Genomic DNA, 17,711 nt, shown 5'->3' with positions numbered 1-17,711 from the left:
CGACCTTACTCTTCTCCCCACTAATATTCATGCTGTGTCACATGGCAAACCGCTAGACAAAACTAGCATCAATGTAATTGTGCCTTCTCAAGAAATCTTTGCTTTAATTTTATATGTCAAGCATAACTCAAAGTTGCACGGTAGTTTTTTGATACTTTCCAAAGACAGAATTAATAACCAGACTACTGCTATAAATATATTAAGTAACTTTAATGCTGCTTAGCATAAGTCTTTGTTATATACTTTCATCCATATACTCCAGTGTAAATGCATTTTATACAATATGAAGTATTTTTAGAAGTCTATGGCTCTAGATAAAACATCCACAAAACAAGTTTCAACGCAAGTAGAGAATCAGAAAAAAAAAAAAAAAAAAAAAAAATCAGCCAGAGTACAAAATCTTTGGAAGATAAAAATTTCAGAAAACGAGATATACAAAAAGTTCCCATTGCAGTAATTCAGGACAACCGCATGGTTCCAGTAGTCGGAAAGGCTGCCACTCACTGCTATGTCATCCATAAGAACCTGTCCTGAGTCAGCAGGGACTGCATGGTGCTACTAGGGGTGGCTGGCTCTCAGAGATCCTTGTACCTGACAAGTTTGACAAAGTCACCTTCACAGCAGACACCCTTGTTGGCTCAAGAAGAATGAGTAGGCCTGGGAATGAAGAAAGTCCTGTCTTCCCTCACCCAACCACTGCTGGTCTCTGCAGAACATTTAGGTGCACTGACAAGACGTGGTGAACAAGTTGTTCTATGAATGATAGGGAGCATTTATTCTCCCAGATTATCAATTTGGCACTATTCACAAGAGCAAAAATTATTTACTAGCATTATAAAAAAAAGTTTCACCATCTGCAAAATAGCATGAGTGTAAGGAGCAGACTGCAATGCTATCCTTTAGTTTTGTTAAATTAATTTTCTATATATAAGAATCAGATGTCATTATACAACAGGGGTATTCCAAGAAGCTCAATTAAACTTCATTCGTGCCAAAACCAAACTCCATAGTGGGCGGACCGCTTTGCATTCCACTGCTTTCAGTAAGATGTTGCATAGGCATCTGTCCAAACAAAAACACCTTTACAACACTGCAGGTTTAGAATGCAACAAATAACACACTGTAGGAATTGAGGTCAGACATTATTCACCATTTGGTAACATTCCATTCAAATTATATTGACTCACATAAGAAGTAACAAACGCAGCACTTGAAGTAACAAAACCAAAGCTGTACTCCAACAAAGTAAAACAGTGCAAATATTCCTGTTAAACAAAAATATACCATGTATATACACACACAACACAAATGCACTGTTTTGTTTTGCAGTATAAATAGATCTGATTAAGCTAAATTCCAAAAAATGAGCTACTGACTGTCAGTCCCAAACAGTTTCCATCTACTAAGGAATACCGTAAGCTTTAAGGATCAGATGACACTAGCTGGATATGGCTATAAAAGGGTATCAGAATATTTCACTCGATGGATATTTAAAATATTTTCTCTGTACATCAAAGTTAATAATATATATACTAAGTTGGTATCACAAAGTCAGCTTGGGCTCTGATCATGCAAGTAGCACCACACTGAAGACCCATGAGTCTATCAGGAGCCTGATGGCTCTACCTGTGTGTAATGCACTGTAACGCTGCAAAACACTTAAGGCCCAATCCCAGGACTTAACAAGGCGGGAGCTTTTTAGCTGCCTACGCAGTTAACGTGTTTGTTTAGTTTTCATTTTCTTCTTCTTCTTCTGATTTAGCACTACAATTCTGTTATCTGCTAATGACACATCTGTTTATCCCTGAACTCTATAGTACCATACAATTAGTATGCTTCTAATGAGTACATAATAAAAATAAAAATTAGGAAGGGAAGAGATGGAAACTTGTTTTCTGTTAAGGAAATCCTGATTAGGGGTTATTTGCATTTTAGTACTTTAAAAACAGATTTAAGCAAAAAAAAAGTCTTTTTGGAATTAGATTACAGTAAAACAGACAAGTAGCACTTAATTTGATCTGAAGTGGAACACTCAAGCATTAACCTCTCTTCAACTGCTATAACCTCCATCTCCTTAATGCCAGGGCTGTGCTGCAACCATAACAAACAGCTGTTGCAAAGGCAAAAATCTAGGAGTAGCAAGGGAAAAAAAAAAGAAGAAAAAAAGAAAAGTGAGTCACACATGATATTGTTCGACATTTTTTTTTCTATTATAAATGAATACAGGAACACAAATGATTCAGAAGTTACCTTCCCCAGCCAAAATGCTTAAGTTAAAGATAGGTTTGGGATCCTCTGAAGTTTTCTCATTAACCTCTCTGTTATAACCCCTGCTTTTAACTTACTTGCTTGCTTCAGAAGACATTTTGAAATAGAATATGGAACAGAATGTCTGCATAAGTTATGGTACAAAGTAATTGTGTGTATGTACACCGCGTATTTCAATTTTATCTAGACTGATCAAACATTGATCTCGGATTTGTTTCCAAGTGAATGCCTTCACCAGCAAACAACTGAGAAGACATCCCTCTAAAGAGCAGAACTCTTTTACTTGCAGAAATACAGAAACAGCTCCAAATCTGGCCTCCTTGACCAGATAACCAGCCATTAGAACAGCTTCCTGAGAAATGCCAGGAAGTTGCTATTGGTCGAGAACTGAACTGAACAGATTTGAATTGAGGGTATACCACAGCAAACTTGAATATATAATGTAAACCAGAAAGAAGAAATTAGAAACTTGAATTTATGAAAAAAATAGTTTCTCATATTGTCCAGTGCTAATGATGGATTCTGTCTCTTAGAACATACCTATTCAATCATGTCATAACAACCTATCCCTTGTTTTCCATATAACAGTTAGTTTTACAAAGTTTTGAATAGGTATTACACATAGAACTATCAATCACATAAAATGAACATACATATTTTTAATCACAGTAAAGAAAAGTAATAATGTAGCAACCTTTTGTTTTTTTACATGTAGATCACAGGACTGCTTTAGTGAAGTATTTCAAAAGTTTACATTTTTTTTCTGTTTTATGTCCTCACTTTCTAATTATATACTTTTGGAAAAAATGCAAAGACACTAAAGACTACAGTTATCTGATTCACCATTTACAAGCATCTCTGAATTAAAAATACTGAGGCAAGTTACATAAGTCTCCTCCTCCCTTATCTTGATGAATTCGCTCCTATCTTGAACTGAATTCTCCTGTGGAAAAATAGTATGGAAGGGGGAAAGTGTCTCTTGGAGTCCCCAGTATCCTGTTGTCAGACACCATGACTGAAGTGACCATATATTCAGTGGGATCTGAACACACTGAACAAGGACTGACGAACTACACTTAAGGGTAGAATTTGAGATACTTGCTTAGTATAAAGCTCTCCCTTAGTTCAGGCACAGTTAATGAGACACTACATCTATCTTTGTGCCATGTGGCCATACAGGGATCAGATGTGCTCGAGTGTGTGTGGATAATGCTGAGGCACCCTGGACCTGGAGACTGACATGCTCACCTCAGCCCTTCAGAGACTGCTTTGCCAAAGTAAAAGGCCTTTCCTTGTTATTATTCTCTTGCAGAGAGAATGTGAACCTTACATCCTACATTCATCAGTTTTTATCTTGAGATGAACTGAAGGTGTTCACTGTGCAAAATCTATGCTGTATTTAGTTTTAAGGACAACAGATACCCACAGAGGGTTTTAGAAGCCTAATAAATACATACAGTTCCCTGAGGTATGCAAGACCCTCTGGATGGTACAAAAAAGTATGAGCAGTAGTTTCAGTTCTTAAAGTTAAGCCTACTGGCACGCCTCTACTTGCCCTTCAGGACTCCAGCAGGGAGAAAGCTAGAGCCTGGTCTATTTCCTGACTCAGCTACGCACACCCAAATCACCAGATACAGTCATTCAGTGATGATGCAACTACAGTGAGAAAAATTCAGTCTGAGCTTAGGCTATCGATAAAAGCACTCTAATCCTTACCATAAAAGACAACAGGGCCCTTACAGATAACTTTTATGCCTGATGTAGTAAGTACATATCTGGAGCTTCACAAGAACCTAGTCCAAGGTTTTTCCCCATGGCATGTTCAGGACTATCTAAATGGTATAAAAAAAGCAACTGAAAGTTTGAGCACAGAAACATAAAATTCACACCTGATGCTTTCAGGAAGGCTCAGTTGTTATCTTTTTCTTCTATTCTGGCAACCAACATTGCTTTTACAAAATATCTCATCTAAAAACTATAAGCTGTAGTGATCATATATTTAAAACAGTAGAGAGAAGAGTAGCAACTGAGCACCTATCACATTAGCATTAGCTTATTCCAATATTTTTTGCACGTCACTGTTAGACACTATTTGCTGTTCTCAAAGACAATCCTTTCTCTCACAGCTCCTCTTTCTATTCCCGCTTGCTGTGAAGTTCCCAAGTTGGCTACAAGGGTTTACAACAGAATTCCGTTCCCCAGATACAAATATGAAATACATACCGAGGCTGCTATGCTTATGTTATATTCATGATCAGCTAGAATCTTCTCTTGTGTGGTGGAATTGAATTTGCGGGGAAAGTGATGCAGAGACGTAGTTGCTGCTTGCAGTAGAAAAGCTCCAAAATAGAAGACAAAAGTAACCCCATGGAAAAGAAAATCCTGAAAAAGCAAGTAACAGAATCAGTCTGGGCTGCAATACATACCTAACCAACTCTTCTAGTCTCAGAACAAATGAAACTCAACATTGAAACATGAAAGTAGCACTGATAACAATAACTTTAGATAAGCAGCAAATCCATCTGAGAGCTTAACCTAGACATGTTTTCACAGCTGCTTCCAATTATAAGCAACTCACTAACATAATTAGCAACAAAGGGCAACCCTCCCTCTCCCAAAACCCCATATTCTTTCAAATTAAGAGGCATGTGCTCATCTATATGCATATATGGTGACCTTTTAGATCCCTTTAAAGCTATTAGACCTTACAGAACTCTTCCTTCATACAGCTTAGATAAAAAAGAAGGGACATACAGATGACCTTTATCATAATTTAAGCAGTACAATACAAGCTTGCAGTCCCCCAAATCCCTTCTCAGCTATAACCTAAGTTCCAGAAGTCCCCCTTCCACACTTCAATTTTGTTTTTGTAAATGCCCAGAAACACCTCCACCTTGACACAGCTGAAGTTTACTTCCCAATACAATTAGAATCCAAGAACTGAGGCATTTCCTCAACTCTCTCTGACTTGGCTCTACCAAAAATACAGTAATTTGGAAGTACTTCACGACACCGTGGAATAAAATGCCTGAGACTTGAGAGGACAAGAGTTAGGATTTACTTTAAATACGCTTCTCTCCAAGCGATTCCCTCCTCTGTGGTGAATGCTAGCTGAACACAAGATTTAAACATCTAACTCTCATTTTTGGATTCCATACTACTGGAGCACACAAAAAAGCAGCTCAGGTGCCGAAATATCTTTGTGGGTTGTATTTCAAAGTCCAGTGTTCCACACAGTAAGATCCATGATATGTTCCAGTGCAGTTTGAAAATGTGTAAAATATTCTTTCAACATAGAATCATAGAATGGTTTAGGTTGGAAGGGACCTTGAAGATCATCTAGTTCCACCCCCACTGCCATAGGCAGGGACACCTCCCACTAGACCATCTTCTGGTGTTTAGTCTGCAAAGCTGACATTTGCACTGTGCTCAGTTCCTGAGTCCATACAACATATACCGGCTGCTATACCTATGCAGGTCTGCAAAAGCCATAGACACTATTTTTAAAATTATACACAAGTGTATGTATGCTTTTTGATGATATCTACATCATATAGCCTCTCTCCAGCAGTAATGTGCTTCATGCAATTTTAATTCACTTGAGCGCAATGGACTACCAGTATGCCAAGAGTGAGAACCCAGGGTACACCATGTGTGACTCCATTGCAACAGCAGAGAGCATTCATATGCACTAGAAATTACTGTGCAACATCCTTACCTACTGATGGCCTGATATCAAAGTGAGAATGTGCTGCATTTCCCTGTTTATTGTTTCTTTGTAGAGGTGAGATTTTCTTTGTATTGAAAGAATTTTCTTTCCAAACTCATCAGTTGTTCCATATTTGCTAAAAGCTAAAGCTACTTAAAATCACACCCTAGTCAGTTTTGATAAGTTACGATATAAGCTGTTACTACTGATCCCCATCCCACTTAGATCAGGAAATAATTTTCTCTTAATTAAGAATCATTTGAGGTTAGGTCACAGTGCGTACTGCTTTTCTTAATAACTACTAATTACTGGGAATCCAAGTTTTGGCAAAACAACTGCAGTAATTCCCAAGTTCTGGTTTTCTATCCTGGCTGGGTTGTTGGCATTTGAATCCCATTTTTTAACAACAACTACTTCCTTTTGGAGTATGACCAGGAAGACCCATGACATCAACGGAACTGAGAAGGGGGCAGAGGGTGGCTTCCTGACCTAGCTAGATAGCTTTTATGTGCTTGCCTTGCCAGATCTCAAGCTTTGGGCGTAAGACACATTCCGTCAGCCTCCAGCTCTGCTGTAATGTCTGTACCTCATACAAAAAAATAGTAGGGACCCACTCCTGGGTGAGAGTGCTGAAGCATCAGAGAAGCTGCAGTGCTCTGCTGCAGCTGGGGGAAGCACTTCTCCCCACCAGACGCTTACTGTTGTGGCTTCCCCCCTCTCACTTGAGCTGGCAGACAGACACGGACATCTTTCATGCTACCGCCTACGCACACCATGTCAGATTGCATGCAGGTGTGTGTTCACTGTGTGACAAACACTGGACCTCATATGGCCTGACATACCCATACCCATATATTCATTAATGACCTGGATGAGGGGACAGAGTGTATCCTCAGCAAGTTTGCTGATGATACCAAACTGGGTGGGGTGGCTGACACCCCAGGGGGCCGTGCTGCCATCCAGCGTGACCTAGACAGGCTGGAGAGATGGGCAGAGAAGAACCTAATGAGGTTCAACAAAAGCAAGTGCAAGGTCCTGCACCTGGGGAGGAAGAATGCAAAGCACCAGTAGAGGTTAGGGGCAGACCTCCTGGGAAGCAGTTCTGAGGAGAAGGATCTGGGGGTCCTAGTAGACAGTAAATTATCCATGAGCCAGCAATGTGCCCCTGTTGCCAAAAAGGCCAATGGAATCCTGGGCTGCATAGGGAAGGGTGTGGCCAGTAGGTTGAAGGAGGTCATTCTCCCCCTCTACTCTGCACTGGTGAGGCCACAACTGCAATACTGTGTCCAGTTTTGGGTTCCCCAGTTCAAGAGGGACAGGGAACTGCTGGAGCGAGTCCAGCAAAGGGCAACTAAGATGATTAAGGGATCGAAGCATCTCCCTTATGAGGAAAGGCTGAGAGAGCTGGGACTCTTTAGCCTGGAGAAGAGAAGGCTGAGGGGAGACCTTATTAATGTTTACAAGTATCTAAAGGGTGGGTTGAAGGAGGATGGAGCCAGGCTCTTTTCAATGGTTCCCAGTGACAGGATGAGGGGCAATGGGCACAAGTTAGAACATAGGAAGTTCCGTTCAAATACACGGAAAAGCTTCCTTACGGTGAAGGTGACAGAGCACTGGCAGAGGCTGCCCAGGGAGGTTGTGGAGTCCCCTTCTCTGGAGATTTTCAAGACCCGCCTGGATGCAGTCCTGAGTAATGTGCTCTGGGCAATCCTGCTTTAGCAGGGGAGTTGGACTAGATGATCTCTAGAAGTCCCTTCCAACTCTGAAACTCCGTGATCTCATAGCACAGGATTCCAGCAGCTTCAAAGGTCTGCGTAAACCCATGGGTAATCAAGGGCATCCATTATTCTTGGGCTGCTAAATACCTAGCATGCAACTATGTCAGTGTTACCCGCTGTACACATTTGCCACCACAGCTCATGAAGGAGCACAATTAGCTCCATGAGAAAGACAGTGCTGACTGCATATAGGATAGGTATTTTCAGAAGACAAACTCTTTCATTTTCCTTCATTCGCCTGTCAAACCCTCTAATTTCCTTCTCCTGGAAGCAATTACAGTGAAGCTATGTAGCATCAGTAAGGTTTCACGTTTATATGGTTATGGTTTCTGTGACCATAAACCCCAAGATCTTATGAGGAAGGGTTTTTCTTTTTTAGTAATTGTTAGCATGGTGCCTAACTCTCCCTTGCCTCCACACTTGTATAATCATTGAAACCTCATACAAAGTGTATGTAAAACACTACCAGATCTGCATGATATGTTAGTTCACATCTAATTTTGTAAATGAGTGTGTTGTGAGTCAGGCTGTAAAGGACAGTATTTGTCATACCATCTGGCTTAATACAGTGACGTACAGAATGATGTACCTCCATAAGGTCCGTATTTTCCCCCATCTTTTCACTGTGTGGCATCTTATTTTTTAAGTACCTGCATTAGAATCAGTGGAGGTACTTATCACATTTGGTATTACTAAATGCAGGGCTGTCGGAATCCCATGCTATTTCTAAAACTTACATTTAAACTCTTGGAGTCTTAAACTACATTTGTTCATGAATCTCTAAATGAAGCTATAATACTCCAATATAACTAAGCCACGACTCTTCCCATTTTTGACCTAAACTAATGACCTGTAGCTTCTGAGTTCTATTGTAAATTTGATTTATATAAAGTTATCTAAATACATGCCAATCTAAACTAGACAGGTACACCTTTATATTTTATAGTAATAAAAATAGTTTTAGTGTTTCTAGTAATTATTTATTTGCAACAGAAGGTAAAAAAGTCCTTGTGAAGTGCTGCTAAAGAGTTTAGTGCCAACAAGTTACACAACATTTGGGTACCTGAAAATAGTGGTCAAATGATCTATCTAGTGTAATTTTGTTGACAGCTGGAAGGGGCTGGATTTCAGGTACCATGTTAGAGATAAAACAATTCACTCTGCATTTATTTACAATGTTGACTTAGTTATGACAGATTTTTAGATTAAGTTGCAGAGTCCCACAGATGCAGCTTTTATACAAGTCATGTAGCAACTTCCTGACATAGGAAGTTTTTAAGTAATTTATCACATACAAGGGGACAAAATTAACAGTACAACAAATCACTGCCAGCATCAAGTAGCCAATCTCTAAGATATACTAATACGAGTGTTATAAGATGAACATTTGTATAGCATTTTCAATCTATAAAAGGCTATGCCCTCACCCAGCAACTCTTAAATAGATGGAAGATTGTAAATTGGCAAACAGTTTCAATGAAACCCAGGACACTATTAATTTACTCAAGTTATGCACATGCTCAAGGGCTTTGTTGCATCATAACTTGCGAGGATGTCGCAGCACAAATTCCTGTAAAGGTCTCTGTAATTGTAACTCATTATTAGCCTAATTACTGCCGGTATAGCACTGGAAAGTTGACACTGTATGTACGTGTATTCACTATCAAAGTGCTCAAGTCTGTTTTAATAGAATCTAGCCTGTTACCACTGATGGGCTTTAAAGTTCTCAGGTAGATCCCCAAACTCATGAAGCTCTTCAATTTGCTTTGAAGACCTTTTGTTTTAAGGGACTGTTTGAGAATAACTTGAACAGGTGAATAACCACAGACATTGATACGGAAGCACGCAATTCCAGCTATGATCAAGAAAAGTATCAGTAGGAAAACTAAGCTGCATAGGAGGAAGGTGAAGGTGATCAGCAGTTACAAACAGCCATACTCTAATATTTTAGAAGTTCTGGTCCTTTTGGAAGACTTTTTTGGACAGTCCCATTCTGATCACAGTTTTGCCACCTCTTATATTACTGGAAGTGAATAATAAGAGAGAGCGTATCCCTCTTATCTCCATCTTGTACTAAACTACTTGAGTGCTGAAAACTGAAAATAAAAAACAGTTAATGACAACAAATGAGTACTTAAATTAGCAAGTCAATAACCTGAGGTATCCATGTGGCTGGTAAAAACTGGAGCCAACAGCTTCCCTTTTTTTAATAGGGAGGTACAGTCTGTGAGAACTACTGGCACAAGCCATAACAATCCACTATAGCAAGAATCAAGACTTGTCTTCACAATGAAGAAAAACTGAGCAGAGTATAACGATATCTGTAGTGCCACCAGGCTTCCTCTAAGAAAGATAAATGTTAAGTTTCCTAAAAAGATATTAAGCTACTGCAGGTTGTGCTGTCTTTGACTACCTGAGGTCTAACAGCCACTCACCAATGCTGCCCTAGCTTTAAGGAATTGACCCAAAAGTCAGCAGAAGACTTTCTTAGGAACTGGAGGAGACTTCCTGGGTGCTTTAGTCCTGTCCATGCAATCTCAGACAAACACATCACATAACATGTTCACAAATGTTTCACTTCCTTTACAATATTACATGTATCTTTCTATCCCCCATTATTTACAGGGTGTTACTACCACTTCTCTAATAGTCAAAAAATATCTTCCAATTTCCAGTCCACAATTATTTCTGGACATTTAAACCAATTTGTTGTCATGCCTTGTTAAACTAGTCCTCTTCCTGCTGCTCATGCATTTTATGTGCTCATAGAGGACAAGTATACTCTTCAATCAGTTTCAAAAGCTGGGCTCTTTCAGCTTCCGTCATAAAACAGGTGCTGTATTTCCTCTGTCATCCTTGTAGCCTTACTCTCTTTTCCAGTTGTTAATTCCTCTGTTTTGAAAAACTTTCCGCTAAAACAGAAGGCCAGGCATTACGACTTAGGATCAGTACTTCTCATGAAATTATTTTCAGTTTATAAAACAAAGGGAATACTTAAATAAAGAAAAAAATCTTACCGTCTGGTTCCAGTTGACAGCAATTCTATTTGCATAACCAAAGAGGAACACACACAGGAACACAATGGACAGGAACCACGCAGTCACCGCTACAAACATTACCCATCCCTGCAGCAGCGGCAGTGGAACTCGGGTAGAAGCTACCAAAATCCAGACTATCGTTCCAAACAGCTGCAAGGAAAGGAATACAGATGATGAACTGAAAGATAACTTTTATTTGGTCCTTTCTGCCTAAGAACTAATATCACACATCAACACATCCTCAGATTACTTTTAGGAACCAAGAGGAAACACTTCAAGTATACTCAGAGAGTCCAAGTGCCGGTCTCAGAAATGATAGGCACTAAGTGGCAGTAAGACAAAGCCACTCTGAAATTCTTAAAAGCTCTTAAAATAGTCTTGAAAATGGGATTTGCAAACCCAGATGACTTGTGTGCTGCTGCTGAAAATTTTACCCTTATTCTCATTTTGAGGGAAATATAAGAAATGTGGAAACATGGTTCACACGCACACACATATATAAATCTCTCTTTATATACACTAAAGTTAGCATGACAAAGGTGTACATCAGATTTGGATTCAATCTTGTACTGTTTAGTTTTGTAGTCCTAATCAGATGAGATACAGAAAAGAGAAGAAACTGTATCCTCTTTTTCAATGCATTTGTAATAAAAAGCTGAAGGAGAACACATTAAGCAATAAAGTGAAAGAGAAAACTGGAAAACAGAATAAGGTGAGATGTAAATTATGTTGTAATGACTAGAAAAACATAAATCTTCAGCACCGCCACTTTCTTTTCAACATAATGACTGCAGCACGTGAGTGGTGGGGATGCTGTGCTATGATGGGCTTGTGGAGGATTTATGTACTCTAAGGCTCACCTGGTTTAATTAGCTCTTGGCCTAACAAAGTGTACTATTTCTCCCTGCAAATCCTGCCTCTTTATAAAAAAGGATAACTGAAGAAAGTCATAATTGCCATCTGAAGTACGTTCATTTATAACAAAAAGATTTACCTTCATAATCCAACCTACTGTGTCAACAATGAATTTCCAAGCAAGTTACTACTTTTCTGTTTAAATTCTACAGATTTACAACTACAAAGTCAGAGGTTACATTTTAAGCTGCAGAGAACTTTCTTTTGAATCAAGGTTGAATGAGAGACACCTTTCAAAAGATGCCTGTTATAAAACTATCTGGTTCCTCTCTTGTGTTGCATTGCAGCAGCATATATGTAAAGATGCACTGCTAGTGTCGGTTCAAAGCTCCCAAGGGTTTATGTATTAAGCCTTCAAGTTGTTCTCTAGAGTTCCTTTTTTAGCTGCTGTGAAGAACCAAACTTTCTCTAGTTTCACCAGGCTGCAGGTGCAAGTCTGTTATTCAGAGACCAGATAGCAATGGGCAGTGAGGAACGAGAAGGGATAGCAGAAAGTGTCTGTTAAACAAAAAGCAGAGACACATGAAATGTTTCCAGTATTTTGAATGTGCAACCTTGCAGGCTGCTTTAAAAATAAGTTTAGAAATCTAGTGTAGAGATGGCTAATCTCAGCACCCACTGTTGTGCCATGTCCCTCATACAGCACCTGTCCACTTCAGCTTGGCTGTCAGATGCATAATAGGTTGGCCACCCTAATTAGCCTTTTGTCCCTACCGACCCAGGGCCTGATTTAGCGCCTGCACTTGTGCTCAGAGCTCATTGCTTGGGTGGTTTTCCAGCTTGCAGGGTGGGCTCCATCTCACAGACTGGGACCCAAGCAGTAGTCTGCTCTGACCCCAAGAAAAAAAAACATTAATAAGGTCAGACCCGTAACACATGCACAGAGGCAAAACCCAGCGTAACTCTCCATGGCGGATTTTTGGGTCTGGGATTCTGTGTGGCCCAAAGTCCCTGACAGCTGAAACAGCCCCCGTGAAACCCATCTCTAGGGGCCTCCCGGTCCGGCCCGGCCAGGGCGGGGGGAAGCGCCGCGCCACCGCCCGGCCCAAGGTGAGCAAACACGCCGGGGCAGGCCGGAGGGAGTGGGGACGGGTCCCTCTGGCCTTCGCGGCACAGCCCCGCGTTCCAGAAACCGGCCCCGGGGCCGGAGCGGGGCAGCCTCCCCCTGCCGCAGCCTCGGCCGCCCGCACCTTTCCCCCTCACAAAATGGCAGGTGAGGAGCGCGGGCGACGCGGCACTGCTGCTCGGCCGCTCTCCGGGCAGAGGCACGTCGTGTGTCCCCCTCCCGGCTCTGGGCACCGCGGGAAGTAGACGGGCAGCGGGGCGCGGAGCCGTGGCGGGGCGCTGAGGGGAGGGAAAAGCGCGGGAAGACCGGCGACCGCTCCCCCCGCCCCGCACTCACGATCTCCAGGAAGATGACGGCTCCCGAGTAGGTGCGCAGGATCTCCAGGCCGGAGGGCAAAGTGACCCGGGGGGGCGGGAAGTAGGCAGCGGGGTTGGGAGGCGGCGGCATGGACGAAGCTCCTCTGGGCAACATGTTGCTGTGGTGGTGGCGGCGGCGGGTGCCGAGCGCGGCGCGGACGGCGGAGCAGCAGCCAGGTGGGCGAGGAGGAGGAGGAGGAGGAGGAGGAGGAGGAGGGGGGGGAGGGAGGGAGCAGGTGCGGGCGGGCCTGTGCGCCTCCCTCCCGTCCGCCCCAGCGCCGGGCCCGCCCCACCGCCTCACCCGGGCCCGGGCGGGTGGCCCCGGGGTGCCGGCGATCGGACCTGCCCCGCTTCACCGCGGCCGCCCGCCATGGAGGGAGGCGGCGGCAGCGGGGCGGGCCGGAGGCCCCGGCTCCCCCGAAGGGACGTGCCGTGGCCGGCCGGTGGCTTTGGGCTTCCCCGGGAGCGCTGAGAGCGCTGGGGTGCAGCGCGCCTCCTTCTCCGCTCCTGAGTCGGAGCCAGCCGGTCTTACGGCGTTACTTCTTCATGCCGGTTTGCAAAAGGTTGTTATTTACCTTCTGGTTACAGGTATTTGAAGCTTCAAAATCACAAGGTTGCACCTTTTTTTTAGGTTGCCCACTCCAAATACCGAAAACGTTTAATGCGTGTCTTGTTCAATCTGACTCAGCCATCCACGACTACTTAAAAGTAATAGTAACCGTTTGTCTGCTGTAAAAGTTTGGGGTAGGTGAGGCTCTAAAAAGGTCTGTCTTCATCAGACCACTTACAATGCATTTTCTTATGCTGCTTGGTATAAATACCTTCCCCGGATGAGGGATGTGGCATCATCCAGCATTTTGGTTATTTCTTCATGTGTGGCTTAGGATGGAGCGTCCTGTCGCTGGGATGACTAAGCACTGTTTCAGCCTGTGTTATCTCATGCAGTATTTCGGAGTGTTTATCCTCAACGACTTTAAATATTGCATTTTAAGAAGGTTTCATGCAAGGGTATGCAGCTGCTCCTGAGGCAGAACCAGCTATGGCATTAACACTGTATTCCTTTATTTTTTGATGCATGATGTCTCTCCGTTTTGCTTTTGTGATGAGAGCACCTCAGCCTGAGATGCCTGTCATCCCCACCCCAGTCCGAGCACTAGGTGGGGAGCAGTTGCCTCCTCTAAGCACAATACATCCCTGTTTCCAGCATACCTCATACATAAATAGGTTTGGGATGCTTTTAAAATGCAGTAATAGCTGCTTAGCTTTTAAATCATGGCTGCTCAAGGAGGAAGAAGCAACAGTTTGTGTTCTTTCTTGTGCTCTCCTCATCCCTACACCCCTTGTAGCTGGATGCACTCTTAAGAAGTGGGAGGTGTGGGACTGAATCCCCATTAGGCTAAGGATGGCACTGAGCCTGGCCTCCCCTCTTTTCGGAGTGCTTTACCCCATCGGTTATCAGATAAAAAGATGGATACCTCATATTCCTCCTCTAGAACTATTTTAAAAGTGAACCTTGTGTCCCATCCATTTATCTTCAGGGAAAGGTTCCAGGCTCTGTAGGCGCATGCCTACAGGTCCAGACTCGGTGTATTTTGGAAGGGAATGGGATTCAGACTTGTGCCTAAGTGATTAGGTGTAGGTGGTTCATTCTTGGGGTTGCATTCTGGAGACCATATGTCCAATTAACTTCACAGTCTGGCCCCAAATCTGTTGAGACTGCCCTGCAGAGGGAGAAATCTGAGTGGGTGGAAAACTGGGTTGATTGGTTTATGATTTGGAACAAGAACTGTGATTATCCTTATCTTATACAGAGGAAGTACAAATAACACTTGGTCATAAACATTTCCAGTTTTATTATCCAGCCACACAATTAATCTGTGTGAACTCCAGCAGCAGTAGATTTTACTGATGATTACATACCATGTGCAGTCATTTTTTCTTGCTTGTAAATACCATTCCTTTTAACCTGTACATTCCTTTTAACACTGATTTTCTTAAATTTTAGGAAGTTTTCACCATAAAGTCTAAGTTTCAGTGTTAGATGTATGTATATACAAATAGCCTTAAAGTAGGTTTATGGCAATACTATTTCCTAAATCCTAATAATTTCAATGAAAGTAGCTGCTTAAATTATTTTTACTGGTAGGATTCACATCAATGCCACATGGGATTCTTCATATACTGTTTGAATCTTTAAAAATCTGGCTTCCTTAAGACATTAGTATCAGGGTTGCATTTTTTAGTTTCCATGGCAAAAATACGTGTTTGTGTGGGACTGCTTTTTAATAGCATTTTTATGTAAATAATTGCATCTTGGCATGTTAGAGGGTAAACTAATGATGCTGCTTCAAGTCCACCAGAGTCAACAAGTAGACAGAAGTATATTGATTCACTGTACATAGGAAGGTCTGTCTGTACAACCAAAAGGACTAAAAACATCTCTTAGAGAACTGTTACATGAAGTTCAAACTTTACTCTTCGTGTTCTTATGCTTATGGCAGTCTAACATAAAGTTCACGTTGTCACAGAAATGCAAAAGCAGTTGCTATCATTTTTTATGATAAAATCATTAATGAATCAGATTTCAAATATAGTGATGTAATATGTACATATCTTTAATATATATTGAAATTAAAATATCTGGTTCTGAATGTTGTAATTTTCCTCTTCCCCCAAGTGACCAGTCATTAGAAAAATGAATTAAATTATGAAGATCTGTAGTCGGCTATTAACCATCACATATAAACTCTAGGGATTAGAAGAGATAAATTAATATTTTGAAAAAACATAGACATACTTCACGCTGGATGTGAAAACTACTTATACACCTGCCCTATGTAGCCAGATTCAGACTACCTTTAGTGATGTATGGCATAGTACTTCTGGAAGAGATGAGTATTTTTAAGGATACTAGAGTAACAAGTGAAAGTAATGTCAATGTAAGAATTCATGGTCCCTGACACCTCATCTGAGTGTGTTACCGGAAGCACTGCTGGAAGCAGATGTAACTCTGCCTATCTCATGTCTCATGTTGCAGCGTTCAGAAAGGTGGTCTGCCAAAATGGCCAAAAGGGTGAAAACTTTAAAAACAATAAATGACAGTAACCGTATTCCCTAGGTATGTGGCTCTGTTTACTCACAGGCAGATCTGCACAAACAGATGTCCCTAAGCCAGAGTGGAGCTGAGCAAGGTTCTTCTGATAGTATCAGGATCTACTTCTTTCTTCCAGTTACTTCCTGTTACCAAGAGCCCTATGTGTCTCTTTTAGATTTGCAAAGCTGCTCTTTCTTAAGAAAGAACAGAGGCTCTCTTAATCCCATAGTTAGTTATATTTTAAAAATAGAAAGTGTGAAGTTGATTATATAAAACGCAGACTGTTTTGTTTATAGATTAATTAATTTAACATGCTCCTGGAAATTGCGTACAGGATTCTAATGTCATACTGGTACAATCTCAGGAGTCATTCTTCTTTAGTCAGTGAAATTAAATAGGCATAAAACTGGTTTGCATAAGATGAATGATAAGGAAACCGTTTTATGTCATTTGTATAGTGTATTTACTCAGTGGTAACAGAATTTTAGTGTCATGGTTGGACCAGACCATATTATGAATTAGTGTGCAAATATCACCACACTGTTGAGGTTTCTTGGGAAGTAGCATGACAATTTTTATTTTAACAGGCAGGGGCAGGCTTTTGATTGCATGCTGCCCCTTTTTGCATCATCAAACTAAGGGGAAAATAACTGTTGAAATCACTTGCTTGATCCAGTTAAACCGAGCTTGGGATGCCTGCCAGAAAGAGGAGATGAAGATAAATGTGCCACCTGTTTGGTCCACCAGTCCCAGGGATGGCTGGTTACCAAATCAGTCCCCAGAGAAGCTTAAAGTGGTCTCAGAGCTGCTCTAAGGAGTGATTTCTGGCTGGCGCGTTATCCTGCGGTGGTACTCTGGATGTGGCTTCTTCCCGCAGAAGTGTCTTCTGTGCCTAGAGCTGTGAGAGGAAAGGCGTTGATCTAGCTACTGTGGCTCTCCATGGTCTCAGGGTGCCTTTTAAAGCAGGGAATCCTTAGCTGGCTGGTTAAGGGAGTTTGAGGGTCCTTTCACACAGGCACCATGCAGCAGAGAGGCTGGCATCGAGCCAGAGACCCTCCTTGGCGGAGTAGGCTGGCATTACTGAAAACAGAATGAGGTCTCTGACCTTTTCCAATAGCATCGTTTCCATGTTCCTAAGGATGCCAACACTTCATTTGTTTGACTTGGTGGCACTGCAGCTCTCTAGCAGTATAGCAGTCTGTATAACATGCAGTCAATGGGCCAATTCTCCTTTCATTTACACTAAGAAATTCCTCTCAATACGTGTGAAGGTGCAGCAAAGGTAAAAATGCAAAATCTCGTCATAGCAGAGGGGAGGATCCTGAACTTACAGGGTGCAGGAGGCTGGATGGGTAGGGAGGGACATGACAGAGCACAGCAAGTCATGAAGTGGGAAAATGTTGCAAGAAGTCAATGTTCTGCTCTTGGCATAGGTGAGCTGGCAGGAAAAATGGGTTGCATGGATCATCCCCAGCAGGGAACGTGAA

At 42.0% G+C, this 17,711-nt stretch overlaps 1 protein-coding gene across 1 annotated transcript; it reads right to left on the bottom strand.

The window, feature by feature from the left end:
- Positions 1–2,057: 2,057 nt before the first annotated feature.
- Positions 2,058–13,245, bottom strand: MAL2 (mal, T cell differentiation protein 2; the record flags this gene model as incomplete). Its single annotated transcript, XM_082479241.1, has 4 exons — positions 2,058–2,129; positions 4,492–4,650; positions 10,773–10,943; positions 13,111–13,245. 4 exons carry the CDS (start codon positions 13,243–13,245, stop codon positions 2,058–2,060), a joined length of 537 nt encoding a protein of 178 aa, XP_082335367.1.
- Positions 13,246–17,711: the final 4,466 nt, after the last annotated feature.

This window comes from Vanellus vanellus (assembly GCF_965231255.1).
Source record: "Vanellus vanellus genome assembly, chromosome: 2".
Taxonomy (NCBI): Eukaryota; Metazoa; Chordata; class Aves; order Charadriiformes; family Charadriidae; genus Vanellus; species Vanellus vanellus.
Note: the sequence above shows the minus strand (reverse complement) of the source record. Positions and strands in the feature narration are given on the sequence as shown.